Genomic DNA, 13421 nt, shown 5'->3' on the forward strand with positions numbered 1-13421 from the left:
GCGCCGCGCCCTTAAAGGTGTGCGCGGGGCGGGGCGGTGGGGGGGCAGTGCGGGACGTGGCGGCGGAGCGCAGGGCGGGAGGCAGCGGCGCCATGACCCGTGAGTGCGGGCCGCGGCCGGGCCGGGCCGGGGGGAGCGGCGCCGTGACCCGCCCTGCGGGCCGGGGCCGGCCTGGGGGGCGGGGGGAGCGGCGCCGTGACCCATGAGCGCGGGGCCGGGGCGCGGGCTGGGCCGCGGGGCCGGGGGCTGGGCCCTGGGGCCGGGCCTCGGGCCGGCCGGGCCGTTCTGAGGCGGCCGCGCCGTCGCAGGCGGGAACCAGCGCGAACTGGCGCGGCAGAAGAACCTGAAGAAGCAGAGCGACTCGGGCAAGGGCAAGCGGCGGGACGACGGGCTCTCGGCCGCCGCCCGCAAGCAGAGGTGAGCGCCGGGCTGGCCCCGCCGGCCCCCCCCCGCCCCCATTCCCGGTCCTGGCCCCGTGGTCCTGCCGGTACCGCTGCCAGCCCGGCGACGGGTTCTCCCGCAGGGACTCGGAGATCATGCAGCAGAAGCAGAAGAAGGCTGACGAGAAGAAGGAGGGCGCCAAGTAGCCCACGGCCGGGTCGGGCCGCCGCTACCCCGGGGCCGGGCCGCCCGCCGGCAGGATGCCCAGCACAGCCCCGGGGCCGGGCCGCCCCGCCGGGGACCCCGGCAGCGCCTCGCGCCCGCCTCGGGTCCATCTCCTATTAAAGTAGCTTGTGGAGCCCAGCAGGCCCTGTCTCCTTTCTCCGTGCGCCCGGGCGGGGGGGCTGGGGCTGCTGGGGAGCGGGAGGGGACGCGGCCGCCGTGTCCCCCGGCCGGGAGGGAGCGTTGGTGGCCGTGTTTCGTGACGGCGAAGAGGAGGGACGGACTAAGCACGGCGGTGGCGGTGTGGAGCAGCTGCATCTTCATGGTGAGGAACAAAGATGGGGCCTGGCCTGGGAGGTGTCTGCAGGCATCGCCCGGGGGTCAGAGCAGCCGGTGGGACCCCGAGCACAGCCCCGGGCGTGTGGGAAGCCTCGGGGGCGAGGTGTGGGCGGAGGTGGTGAGGGACAAACATCCTGGGGAGGATGGGATTGCTGGAAGCCTGGAGGAGTGGAACTAGGAAAGGACTGCGTGGGAGAAGGAGGGGATGCTGTGGGGGTGGAAGGGGGGCGCTGGGGCCAGTCGCAGGGAGGGGGGGCAACGGGGATGGTGACTGGGCCGCTCCTGCAGCCGGTGGGGCCAAGTAGGCGAAGAAGCTGCAGCAGGGTGAAGTGCCAGCACCGCAGCACCTCTGTGGGGATTGTCTGTGGGGAGCGCGGCAGCCGTCACTGGCCACCTCCTGCGCTAGGTCTGGCAGCAGGGCCGACCTGCCCGTGGGGGCACACTGAGGTCCAGCCCAGCGCTGTGGCCTTCATGCTGGCCCACCATCCTCTTCACCTCCCTGCAGGGCCAGGAGAAGCGGTGTCAGATGGCCCTGCTGCCAGGGCAGGATGGAGCCCGGCGGCGCTGGGGGCCCCGCAGGGCTCCTCACCGGGCAAGGTGCAGCACGGCCTCCACCACGTTGGTGCCGTCCTTGGCGCTGGCCTCGCAGAACAGCGACCCGTGGGCCTGAGGGGACAGTGGGTGTCAGTGGGGTCCCTGCTGCCCTGGCGGCCCCAAGGCGCACTGGCTTACCATGGCCAGCTGCTGCCCGTGGGCTGTGCGGACCCCCGCCGCCTCCGGAAGGCTGGGCCGCAGGTCCATCTTGTTCCCCACCAGCATGAGCGGCAGTGGCCTCTCGGTGGCCTGCGTGAGGGAAGGGCGGCTCAGGACTCTGCGGGGCCAGCAGCCTCTGGCTGCAGCTGCTGCTGTGCCCGCCTCCTCCGGCAGCCGCAGAGCTCTGCCGCACGCCGGCTGCCTCCTCTCACGTCTGCGCTGTGCCTGGGAGCACGGTGTGGGTCCAGACCCTGCACCTGAGGAAGCCCCGAGGCTCCTGCCCCTCCCCGTAGGGGCTGGGTGCCTGTCAGGCCCTTCCTGCCAACCTTGATGTCCTCGATCCACTGGCGGACACTGAGGAAGCTGCTTGGGGAGCTGATGTCGTAGAGGAGCAGCATGCCGTGGGCTTTGCGGAAGTAGGACTGGGTGATGCTCCGGTACCTGGCAACAGGGGTGTCACCACTACTGCTGTGGTGACCCCCAGCCCATGGGGCTGCTGCTGGAGCAGGACCCATCCCCAGCTGGCCTGGCACGGTGGCGGCAGCAGCCCCCGTCCCTGTGCTCTCACCTCTCCTGCCCCGCTGTGTCCCAGATCTGTAACGTGGTTTGCTCCCCATCCACCAGCAGCTGCTTTATCTGGAAGTCCACCCCTGCCAGGAGGGACAGTCAGGCACTGCTCCTGTGCCCTGGCCTGGGCACCGAGGGTGCTTGGGGCCAGGGGGAAGCACAGGGGTGCTGGGGGGTGTACCGAGGGTGCTGGAGATGTCTCCTCTGAACTCATTAGTGCAGAGGCGCAGCAGGAAGCTGGACTTCCCTGTGCCCCCGTCCCCTGCCAGCACCAGCCGGTACATGGGGCAGGGGGACACGGGTTCCTCGCTCCTCTCACACCCCTGGTGAGACAAGTGGAGGTGGAGGGCTGGCATGGAGCGCAGGGGTACCCCAGCTCCCCCCAGCCTGGCCCTTTTGCCCTGGATGGGGAGCTGCCAGTTACCTCTGGCGCGAAGGCAGGAAGCTTCTTCTTGCTGGAGCGCCCGTTGGAGCGGGGGGATCTTTCTGCATCACCTGTTGGGGGGCTGGAGGCCTGCTGGGTGACAGACACCACGGTGAGGGGCCTGAGCCTGGGAGCTGTGGGCAAGCAGATCTGTGTCCCTCTCCCCAGCCTGGTGCACCAGGCCGGGGACAGATTCCCTTACCTTGGTGCCCCAACGGGGGCTGGGGGGAGACCCATCCTCTGAGCTGCTGCTGAGCGAGGAGGCCGTATCGGAGCTGGAGGCTGAGCTCCACTGCTGCCCGAGGCTGGCATCGCTGTGGACCAGGTCTCCATCTGCCCAGGAGGCTGTGGCAGGGGGCGAGTGGTGTGGGGAGTTGTCCCCCCAGTGCCTGTGCCAGAGCATGGTGCTCAGGGAGGGGGTCTGCAGCCGGTGCTGCCCCTCCACCCTCCATCGCTCACCTGCTGCGGGTGCCCTCTGGGCAGGCGGCGAGGGGGGATGGCTGCGGGGAGAAGGCGTTTCAGCACAGAGGCACCGTGCGAGGAGGTGAGGGAGTACCTGGGGCGTGGGGACTCTGTGGCCTCTGGCTCCAGGGGCTCATGTGGGTCCAAGTGCTGGTGACTGCCTGCGTGCTGTGTCTGTCGGAGCCGGGGGTGCAGGCGGGGCGAGTCAGGGCAGCCGAGCCAGCCTGCCGTGTGCCTGTGGGGGGACAGCATCCCTGCGCCCCTCAACCCGGGTGGGTGCCGGACCTGTCCGTCCCCTGCGGGGCTCACCGCTGGCGGGTCCCTGTGCGGGCTGAGCAGCAGCGCTGAGCGCAGGCGGATGTTGCTCTCACAGAGGGTCCTGTTTGTTGTCCTGGTGGGAGGGAGCAGCCTGAGGCTGGTGGGCAGCAGGGGACCAAGCCAGGGCAGGGCTGTACCCACAGCAACGGCACCCCCTGCTCCAGGCGGGAGCATGTCCCTGGCTGCCCCCGTGGTTGCCTCCCCGCTGCTGCCCGGCCAGGCTCGGACATACTGCAGCATCCTGACGTAGCTTGTGAACGCCAGGCTCTTCTCCGCCATCTCCCGCAGGGCCAGCTGCTCCCTGCAGGGGCACGGCATCCTCACGGCAGGGCCCCCACCGGGACCTGCCCTGGGCTGGCGCAGGGGCTGTGCCCCCGTGGCGGGGGCGGCAGAGCTGCCCGTGGTGGTGCTGGGACAGCCGGGGGGCCCCAAGGACACCCAGCGTCACAGGGCTTGCCAATGGCAGGCCTGGAGGGACGTGCCAGCAGCTCTGGGCAGGCTTCCCGGCTGCCAGCGCTCACCGCTGGGCCGAGTGGGGCAGCGCGTCCCCGATGGACGGCTGGCCCTCCCCACGGCGTCAGGGCAGGCAGCCATGGACAGGGTCTGGTAGAGCCCCTCCACCTGCAGCTGGGCTCGGTGGGGCACCCGCTGGCAGTGCTGCGCTCGGCTGCTGCAGCGGCACACGGGGCTGGCACAGGGTCCCTGCAGAGCTGGGGACAGCCTTGCCATCCTACCCACCCCCCCCCCCCAAAATACCACCTTTTGTGCTGCTGGTCCCGCTCGGAGAAGTCCCCCCGCAGCTGATCCAGCTCCGCCTGCAGCTGGGAGACGCCACGCTCGGCCTCGTGAAGGCTGCGGCGCAGACGGTCATTCTCCTGGGCAGGGTGAGATGGGTCCCTGCTGCGGCGCAGCCCGGTGCACCGGGGTCCCTCGGGTGCCCAGGGCTGCAGGGGCGCCCACCTGGCCCCATCCCGGCCCTACCTGGGCGATGTCCCCGAGCTGGCGCCGCAGTTGCCCGATGCCTGTCCCCAAGCCCTGTGTGGGTGCCTCCATCTCCTGGGGAAGGTGCAAGTCACAGCGCCCAGGGCAGCCCCGTGCCGGGCACTGCAGACCCCCCCTGCTGCTGGTGCAGCCCCCGCTGCTCTGGCCAGGGACCCCATGGCAGCTGCCCTGCCACGTGGGGACCGTGCCAGACCCCCGTGTTGCCCACTCCGCAGTGCTGCCCTCACCTCCTGCAGAGCCGTATCCTGCCGCGCCGGTGGGCGCAGGGCCTGTTGGGACCCCTGGCTGCGGGTGTCGGTCCCCGTCTGGCACCAGCCACCACCGCTGCTGCGTGGGGCCCGTTGGGCGCAGCCGGTGCCGTGGCCCCAGGTGCTGCCCCGCCGTGTTTGCTCTGCGGGTGGGGCGGGGGCCTGGGGCACCGTCCTGCGGCACCGCTGGTACCGCACCCTCCTGGGTGGCCCAGACGGGCCCCTCGGTGCCCTGTCTTGCTCCGGTACCTGCACCCAGTGCCTCCAGCCCCCCCACCGGACCATACGGGCACTGGGCGCTGGCAGGTGCCAGGGGCTCCATCGGTCTGTCTGCCTGCCCATCCGTCCTCCCCGGGGCTTTGCTCGGTCACGGAGAGTGGGCAGGGTGGAGGGTGTTCTGGGGCGGCTGTGGTCACTGCTCCCAGCTGCTGTGGTGGGATGCGATGGGACAGGACAGGAGAGGCTGGAGCCAGGGCTGGGCATGGTGCCCACAGGACCCCGTGTCCCGGCGTTGTCCCTGGTGTGCTGGGGCAGGTCCTTGGCCAAGCGGCTTGGGACGGTCCCTGCTGCCTGGGCAGGTGCTCGCCTGGGGCTCGGTGCCCTGACAGCTCACAGGCACCTTTTGGGCCGGTGTCCCCGGCACCACGTCATGCTGGAGCCATCCCTGTGTCCCGAGGGGGGCTGGCTCCTCCAGGGGCTCAGCTGGGAGTGTGCTGAGGGCACCGGCCGTGGGCTGAATGCCCCCCTGGAGCCCCGGTCCCCAGGCCAGCGCTTCCTGCTCTGCCACCCCCCGGCTTGTCCCCCTCTCCAGCAGAGCCGCCCCGAAGGCGTCCTTGGCCGTGACCGGTGCATGGAGGGGGCGGGCGCTGGGGTGCTGCTGGCACCTCTGTGCTCAGCCCCATGGCTGCAGCCTGCATGGCGGTGGACGGCACAGGCTCGGCTCAGAGTTTTATGTAAAAATGTATTCAAGGAGGTATTTACAATGAGCACACCACCGGAGGGTGAGCTGAGACGCGCAGGTGGCCGGGGCAGAGCCCCACTCCCACAGCCAGCCCCGGGCCAGGGCAGCCGGGCTGGTGGTCAGTGCGTGGCCAAGGGGGAGCCCAGCATCAGCCAGGGCTGAGCACCCACCGCCCCGCTGGCTCCGTCTCAGCGTAGGACCCGTGTCCTCGGGAGTGCCCACCGCCTGGGTCCCCCTCGGTCTCTCAGATGCTGCCATCTCCTGGGACAGGGGGTCAGGGGAGGCCAGCGGGACCCGGCACAGGCACAGGGCATGGCAGGGACCAGCCCCGGCTGCTGCCGCGCACGGCGCCAGGCACAGTCTGTCCCAGCAGGGACTACGTGGAGACACTGATGCGCTGTGGGGCACGTCGCCGTAGGACACGCAGGGCCGGGCTGCTGCGTCGGTGCTGGGGGGAGCCGCGGAGGCAGAGGGGGCTCAGCAGCAGCCACAGGTAGAGCAGGACACAGGCCCAGCATGAGGACACCTTCACCCAGAAGGTCGACCAGCTGCCATGCGTGAAGGTGGTCTCCAGCACCGCATTCTCGTAGCTGGTGGGAGAGGGCGGGCGTTGGGCGCCTGGGAGGTGCCGGCACGGGGGTTCCCAGGGCCAGCTGCGGCCACCAGGTCACCCCATGTCCCAGCGGCTGTGAGTCCCTGGGCACATCCCACCTGCCGTGGAGCCCCACAGCCCCCCAGACCCCAGCCCATCTCTGCAGTGCGCAGCCATGGGCTGCAGTCAACGGGGGCTGTCGGTCAAAGCCATGCGCTTCCCCAGCAGGCACCAGCTCGGTGACACTGGCGCAGCCTGGAGCAGAGGGGCAGCGAGGAGCACAGCACCCCCAGCCCTCGCGGGGAGCGGGTGGGAGCCGGTGGGGTGGTGACGCTGGGGGGGTGATGGTGCTGGGGCGCTGCAGTCCCAGCCGGGCGGCTGCACCAGCAACAGGGAAGGGGAGCGAGAGTGCGGAGGGCTGGGCAGCGGCATGGGGCCCTACCTGAACCAGTTGGTGAGGGTCATCATGACGTAGAGTGAGGCGAGGAAGAAGACGAAGTGGAAGGCTGAATAGCTGTAGACCACGCGGTCTCGCTCATCCTGGACGATGCATTGTGCCCCGTTGGTCTCCTCCACTTGCTCGCACATCTGCTTGGTGCCTGGGAGAGCACAGGAGCACGGTGGCTCCTGCGCCCCCTCCTCGCCAGCCCCCCAGGGCTGGGACACAAGCACCCGAGGGCGTGTGTTGCTGCACCCACCCTGCACCCACCTCTCAGCTCCTCCTCCATCTTCTCGGGGCAGCAGAAGCAACACGAGGGTTTCTGCAGAGAGCGCAGTGTGCGGGTGACAGCACGGCAGCCCCGCCACGCTGCCAAGCTGCGCCCGGCCGCAGGGTCCGGCCCCACCAGGGAAGCCCCTTGTGCTTGGCTGGACAAACGTGCCTCAGGACCAGGACCTGGGGCTCAGGAGGGCTTGGGGCGGCGGGTCTGGGGTGCCCATGGCAGCAGGACATAGGGCACAGCTGCGGGGTGCCAGGACCATACTCACTTTAAACTCAAAGCTGTAGACTTTGACCATCCAGAGGGGCCCGAAGACCTCAGCAAGGTAGGAGGCTTCATTACTGTGCCCGTGAGAGAGGCAGAAAGTGTAACACGGGCACCCACCACCCTATGTCAGGCCCCCAGCCCGCCCCATGGACCCGGCACAGCCACCGGAGACCTGCAGTGCCCGGGGTCACCGCGCTGCCCCTGCCCGCCTGCAGATGCCCAGCCTGCTCCAGCCCTGCCATCCCTCAGGACATCACCCAACCCAACTCCACTGTCCCTGCCACGGGCTGGGGACAGGGTCCCCACGCAGCACCTGTGGGGCTGGCCGTGCCCAGAAGGGACAGTGCCCACCCGGCGCCACGGGCACACGCACCATGCGAAGAGCACGCAGGCGTACATGATGGCAGCCCCCAGGACGGCGACGGTGGTGTCCTCTGTCTGCAGCTCATCCTGTCGGACGCCCGGGAAGCAGACGGTGAGGTTCTGCCCCTTGTAGAGCACTGTGAGGGGGACGGAGGTGAGACGGGTGCGTGCCCCGGTGCGTGTGGGGGGGGCTGCCAGAGGCAGGTGGGGACACCCACCTCTCTCTGGGGGGCGGCTGGACAGTGCGGAGAAGGTGAGGTACATCACGTAGCAGCTGATGATTGAGGACTGCAGCAGCCCCGACCGCGGCTGCTCTGCAAGAGTGGGGTCAGAGGTGTCACCGGAGCCCCTGGAGCAGCGGGAGCTGGTGGACGAGCTCTGCGTGGGCCACGGGCAGCCCCCTCCCACCGCTCCCCCGCCCAACGCCCTGTGCCGAGGCACAGGAGTGACCAGCGGGAGCCGGGTCCTCCCCAGGTGCCCATCTGCTTGCCCTTATCTGGGAGCCCAGAGCCACCACCGACCCCCACCAAGCAGCCCCAGGACGCAGCTGGCCCTGCAACTTGGCAGCCCGTGCGGTGCCCTGCCGTGCCATACTCACTGAGCCGCACACAGGGCGTGATGGAGATGAAGGACATGATGCCGCAGAGGCTGCCGTTAAGGGTGAGCAGTGCCTTGTTGAGGTGGCAGGCGGCCGGGTGGGTGTAGAACTTGTAGAGGAAGGAGAAGGCGGCGGAGGCGAGGGTGTAGAAGGCGGCGGTGGCCAGAAGCACGGCCAGGTACCAGCGCTTGTCCTGCGCGGCGCCTGTCAGCCTGCCGGGAGAGCGGGTGAGAGCCGGCAGCAGGCAGGCGCCCACCCGGCCCCCCGGCACTCACCAGTTCTTGTTCCAGGTGTGGGCGAAGGCGGTGATCAGCACCAGCTGGATGAGGATGAAGGCGAAGCCCCCGCAGACGCCTGTGTAGTGCCAGGCTGGGGGGAGAGGGTAGCGTGGGGCTGGCACGGGGGGCACACGGGGCCCCGGAGTGCCGGCTCAGGAGGGGTGGGGGACACACCTTGGATGAAGCCGTCCTCGGGGATGAAGAAGCTGGCGGCACAGAGCCCCACCAGCACCAGCAGCTTCAGGAGCCAGAATCTGCGGGGCAGCGAGCGTCAGGGAGACAGGGCCCCCAGCAGCCCCCCCCTCGGTAGCCCGTCCCGTCCTGTCCCCGTACCCGTTGTGGAGCTGAGCGCGGCAGTCGGCGCTGGAGCGCACGTTGAGGAGCAGGGCAGCCTGCACCAGGTGGAAGCAGGCAGTGCCGAAGCAGACCCGGTAGACGGCCGAGGAGCCCACCAGCCGCTCACAGTCCGTGCCCCCGGGCAGGTGCTCGCACAGCACAGCAGAGAAGGGCACCTGCAGGCGGGGCGAGCGAGGGCATGGGGCTGCTGGTGTGCCCAGCACCCCTCGGCACCCAGCACCACATGACTGCTGACACCCCAGCATTGCCAGTACCTTCTCCATCCCCAGCACTCCTGGGACCCCCAGCACCGGCAAGTCCTGCATCTTTGGTACTCCTGGCACCCCTTCCCCCCCGGCTCCTCCAGGACTTTGGCATTCCCAGCATTCCTGTTGCTCCCAGTACTCCTGTCTCCCCTGGCAATGCTGGTACCTCCAGTGCTCTTGGAACCCTTAAATACCCCTGGGATGTCTGGCACCCCCAGCACTCGTGGTACCCCTGGTACCATGGTTTCAGCTGGGATGGGGTTAACTTTCTTGCTGGCAGCTGGTGTAGTGCTTGTTTTGGGTTTGGGATGAGGAAATGTGTGAAAGCACACTGGTGGTTTTGATCGTTGCTAAGCAATCGGGGCCTTTTCTGATCCTCAAACCCCCCGCTCCAGCGAGAGCTGGGGGTGCAAAGGGGTTGGGGGGAGACATGGGTGGGATAGCTGATCCCAGCTGACCAGAGGGATGTTCCATGCCATGTCACATCACGCTCGGTACATAAAGCTGGGGAGGAAGGAGAAAGGGGCAGGGACCTTCTGTGTTATGGCATTTGTCTTCCCAAGTCACCATTACAGTGATGGAGCCCGGCTTTCCTGGGGATGGCTGAACCCCCACCTGCCCTTGGGGAGCAGGGAATGGATTCCTTGGCTTTGCTGGCGTGTGCAGCTTTGCTCTCCCTATTGAGCTGTCTTTATCTCAACCCACAAGTTTTTCCTCACTTTTACTCTTCTGATTCTCTTCCCCATCGCAACTGGAGGGAAAACAAGCGAGCGGCTGTGCGGTCCTGGTTGTTGGCTGGGTTTAACCCACGACAGACCCCCAGCACCCCCGGTGCCCTGGGACCCCTGGCACCCCAGCACCCCCGGTGTCCCAGCTCCCGCCATCACCTTCTCCCTGACGGTCTGGGCCACAGTGCGGGACAGCATGAGGCAGCACACGGCAGAGGCCAGGACATGCAGGAGCGTGTAAAGGATGCGGGTGCCCGTGGACACGCGGAGCCCGTGGCAGGAGCTGCAGCCACAACTGCCGCACAGCTGGGGGGAGCACGGTCAGCAGGGACCCCATCAGGCCAGAGCTGCCCCCCAGCCTGGCCTGGAACCCCCACCCTGGTCCAGCCCTCCCGTACCCCCCAGCCCCGCAGCCCCCTCAGTCCCACCTGGCAGAGCAGCGAGTGCAGGAGGCGGCCGTGCGCCCGTGTGCCCGCCATGGCCCGGCTTGGCTCCACTTGGCCCCCGCTGCCCTGATGGGATTAGGGGGGATTGTCGGCTCGGCCCGCCCCGCCATCTGCTCTCCACCACCTCCCGGCAGCCACCATTGGGGCGCTCTGCAGGAAGCCTGTCCAGGGTCCACCAGTGACCCCCTTGCCATGGGGAGCCCCGCCTGGACCCTGGCCCTTCACTGGGCAGGATGAGGCCGCGGCAGCCAGCTTGGGCATGGGGGGCATGGGGAGCATGGTGGGGCACGTGGGGTCCGTGGGGCGCTGGTCCCGCAGTGGTGCCATGGGACTGTGCGGGGTGGCTGGAGGGCATGGGGGTCCCAAAGGGCTGGAGGGGTGCAAAGACACCCGTGGGCACCCAAGGGATACAGGTACCCCATGGGGCATGAAGAGGGCAACAAGCACATCCAGCCGGGGAGCAGGATCCCCCCAGCGCGGGCAGCAGCTGGGGACAAGCCAGGCTGTGCGGGGGGCCTGTTGCTGCCCCTGTGCTGGGTCTGGCTGGGATGGCGTCGCCTCCTCCAGCTCCTCTGCAGCTGCTCGGGCTTTGTGCTAGAACAGCCTTGACAGGGGTGCTCAGGCTGCGGCTGCGCAGGGCTCGCCCCACGGCAAGGCTCTCCCTTTCCCCGCTCTCCCCGCGGCGAGGAGGCCAGGCTGGGCAGGGGGCTGGGAGGGGACAGAGCCGGGAGAGCCGACCCTGGCTGCCGAAGGGACGCTCCATGACACAGCGTTGTCCTGGCAGAGGCTGGCGGCAGGGGAGCTGAAGGGTTTTGGCTCCCAGCGTGTTGCTTGGACACTGGCTGGGTGCCGGCTGCTGGTGGGAGGCGATGAGTAACTGCCTTTACACGCTGGGGGTTGTTTTATTTTTCCCCTTTCCTTCACAGGTTAAAGTGTCTGTATCTCGACTCATGAGGTTTTTTTCTTTACTTTTGCACTTCCTCTTCTCTCCTGCTCCTGCTCTGGAAGCGGGGAGCAAGCGGCTGCGTGGGCGCTTGGTCGGGGTCAGCCCACCACAGGGTCACCGTCCCAGGCCACCATCCCGCGTGACGCCCGGCTTCCCTGGGCATGGCTGAACCCCCACGTCCCACGGGGAGCAGGGAATGGGCTCCTTGCTTTGCTTTGCTTGCACGCGTTGGCTTCCGCGTTATTAAACTGTCTTTATCTCAACCTACAACTTTTTCCTCACTGCCGCCGTTCCAGTTCTCTGCCCGCCCCAGCTGGGGAGCGGTGACCGAGGGGTCGCTGCTGGCTGGGGCTAAACCCCGCCGGCCCCGCGCAGCGCGGGGACGGTCTGTCCCCAGAGGGGACGCGGTGTCCCCGTCAGGGTGCGGTGGGGACGCGGGGTGCGGGAGGGATGCGGCGCCGGCGGGCCCCGCTCCCGGGGGTCTCCCGGCCCAGCCCCGGGGCGCACCGCCCAGCGGGCACGGCCCCGCCCGGGCACCTCCGCAACGGCGGCGCGGGCCCGGGCGCGTCCTTTCCTCGCGTGCGACTGCGGCGGGAGCCAAATCGGGATCCGTAACCCTCTTATCGGCTTAGCGCCGGCCCGCCCGGCGGTCCGGGGGGGGCGGCGGCGGCGGCGGCGGCGGGGCCCCGCCCTCCCCGCCCGGACACCGCCGCGGACCCGCGCCTCAGCCGCTCCGCCGCTGCCGCTCGGCCCGCCGGGCTCCGCAGCGCCCGCCGGCGGCGGGACGGGGCCGCTGCCTGGGAGGCGGCGGAGGAGGAGCCGCGGGGGGGGGCGGGGGCGGGGCCGGGCTGCCCGCAGGGAGGGCGGGGCCCGCCGCCGCCGCCGCCGCCGCCGCCCTCTGGTTCCGGCGGGCAGCACGTGAGCGGAAGCGCGGCGGCGGCGCACGTGAGCGGAAGCGCGGCGGCGGCGGCGGGATGGCGGCGGAGGGCGACGTGGAGCTGGAGCTGGAGACGGAGCCCAACGGCTCCGGCGGCGGCGGCGATGGGGCGGGCGGGCGCGCGGCCGAGAAGCCGCGGAAGCACGACAGCGGCGCGGCGGACCTGGAGCGCGTCACGGACTACGCGGAGGAGAAGGAGATCCAGAGCTCCAACCTGGAAACGGTGCGGCGGGCGGGACCGGGGCGGGGAGGGGGGCCGAGCCGCGCCCTGAGCACCGCGCCTGCACGGCCGCCGCGGCGCCCCTCCCGGTGCCGGTGCTGCCGGGCGCGGCGCTGGCCCACCCGGTGCCGCGCAGCGCGGTGACTGCGCTCGTCCCGGCAGGCCATGTCGGTGATCGGAGACCGGAGGTCCCGGGAGCAGAAAGCGAAGCAGGAGAGGTAACGGCCCGTGCTCGCGTGGGGCGCTGGGGACCGACCGGCGGGTTCTGCCGGTCGTCTCACCGGCGGAGGCGGGAGGGAACCCTGCCGGTGGGGAGGAGGGGGACGGCCGGCAGTCTCACCGGCGGTTTGTCTCTCTGTTGCTGCAGGGAGAAGGAGCTGGCAAAAGTGACCATCAAGAAGGAGGACCTGGAGCTGATCGTGAGTAGGGGGGGAAGCCGGGCGGGCGGTGGCGTGTCCCAAACCTCGTCTGCAGCCGGTGTCTGGTCACTGGAACCATGCCCAAGGAGGAGGCTGGTGCCCACTGGCCGACGGTGCCGGGCGGCCCCCGCTGCTGCCCCGTGGCCTGGTCCCCGTGCCGTGCTGCGGCCGCTGCAGGGGCTGTGGCTGTTTCCCTGCAGATGACGGAGATGGAGATCTCGCGGGCAGCCGCGGAGCGCAGCCTGCGCGAGCACATGGGCAACGTGGTGGAGGCGCTCATCACCCTCACCAACTGAGCGCCGACGGGCACTCCCTCGCCGGAGACGCGGTGTGTGTTACCTTACCCAATAAAGGCACTGGTGGGACTGGGCTGTTGCTGTGGTCTGCATGGCGCCAGGCGCCTGCCCCTTCCCAGAGAGACTGGCAAGCAGGGCCGGGCCTGCGGCATCGTGCTGGCAGCACTGGACACCACTGTGACTGGAGTGGTACGAGGCGACCTGCCCCAACGCCGCGATGTGCCGCTCTTCCCACTTTTAACCTCGGACCCTCGTTCCAGAGCGCAGCGGCTCTCCCACGGGGAGCAGCTCCTGTCGCTCCACTGTCCCTGCTCATGTGCCAGCGGGTTTGGC

General features: G+C 69.7%; 3 protein-coding genes across 3 annotated transcripts; 2 read left to right on the plus strand and 1 right to left on the minus strand.

Annotated features, from left to right (window-relative positions):
• Positions 1-7: 7 nt before the first annotated feature.
• On the plus strand, positions 8-744 carry SERF2 (small EDRK-rich factor 2). Its single transcript, XM_074601434.1, has 3 exons — positions 8-99; positions 309-417; positions 524-744. The coding sequence occupies exons 1-3, from the start codon at positions 93-95 to the stop codon at positions 585-587; spliced, it is 180 nt and encodes a 59-aa protein (XP_074457535.1). The 5' UTR covers positions 8-92; the 3' UTR covers positions 588-744.
• Positions 745-5913: 5169 nt separating this feature from the next.
• SERINC4 (serine incorporator 4) lies at positions 5914-10303 on the minus strand. Its single transcript, XM_074601587.1, is given in 12 exon segments — positions 5914-6267; positions 6712-6941; positions 6944-7030; positions 7257-7329; positions 7629-7755; positions 7837-7932; positions 8217-8428; positions 8492-8585; positions 8669-8748; positions 8828-9006; positions 9984-10130; positions 10253-10303. Coding segments are annotated over 12 exon segments (1590 nt in total). The 3' UTR covers positions 5914-6053.
• A 1818-nt stretch (positions 10304-12121) lies between these two features.
• HYPK (huntingtin interacting protein K) lies at positions 12122-13162 on the plus strand. The gene is made up of 4 exons (XM_074600589.1): positions 12122-12376; positions 12536-12591; positions 12741-12792; positions 12993-13162. The coding sequence occupies exons 1-4, from the start codon at positions 12191-12193 to the stop codon at positions 13086-13088; spliced, it is 390 nt and encodes a 129-aa protein (XP_074456690.1). The 5' UTR covers positions 12122-12190; the 3' UTR covers positions 13089-13162.
• Positions 13163-13421: the final 259 nt, after the last annotated feature.

This window comes from Larus michahellis, chromosome 9 (genome assembly GCF_964199755.1).
Source record: "Larus michahellis chromosome 9, bLarMic1.1, whole genome shotgun sequence".
Lineage (NCBI taxonomy): Eukaryota > Metazoa > Chordata > Aves > Charadriiformes > Laridae > Larus > Larus michahellis.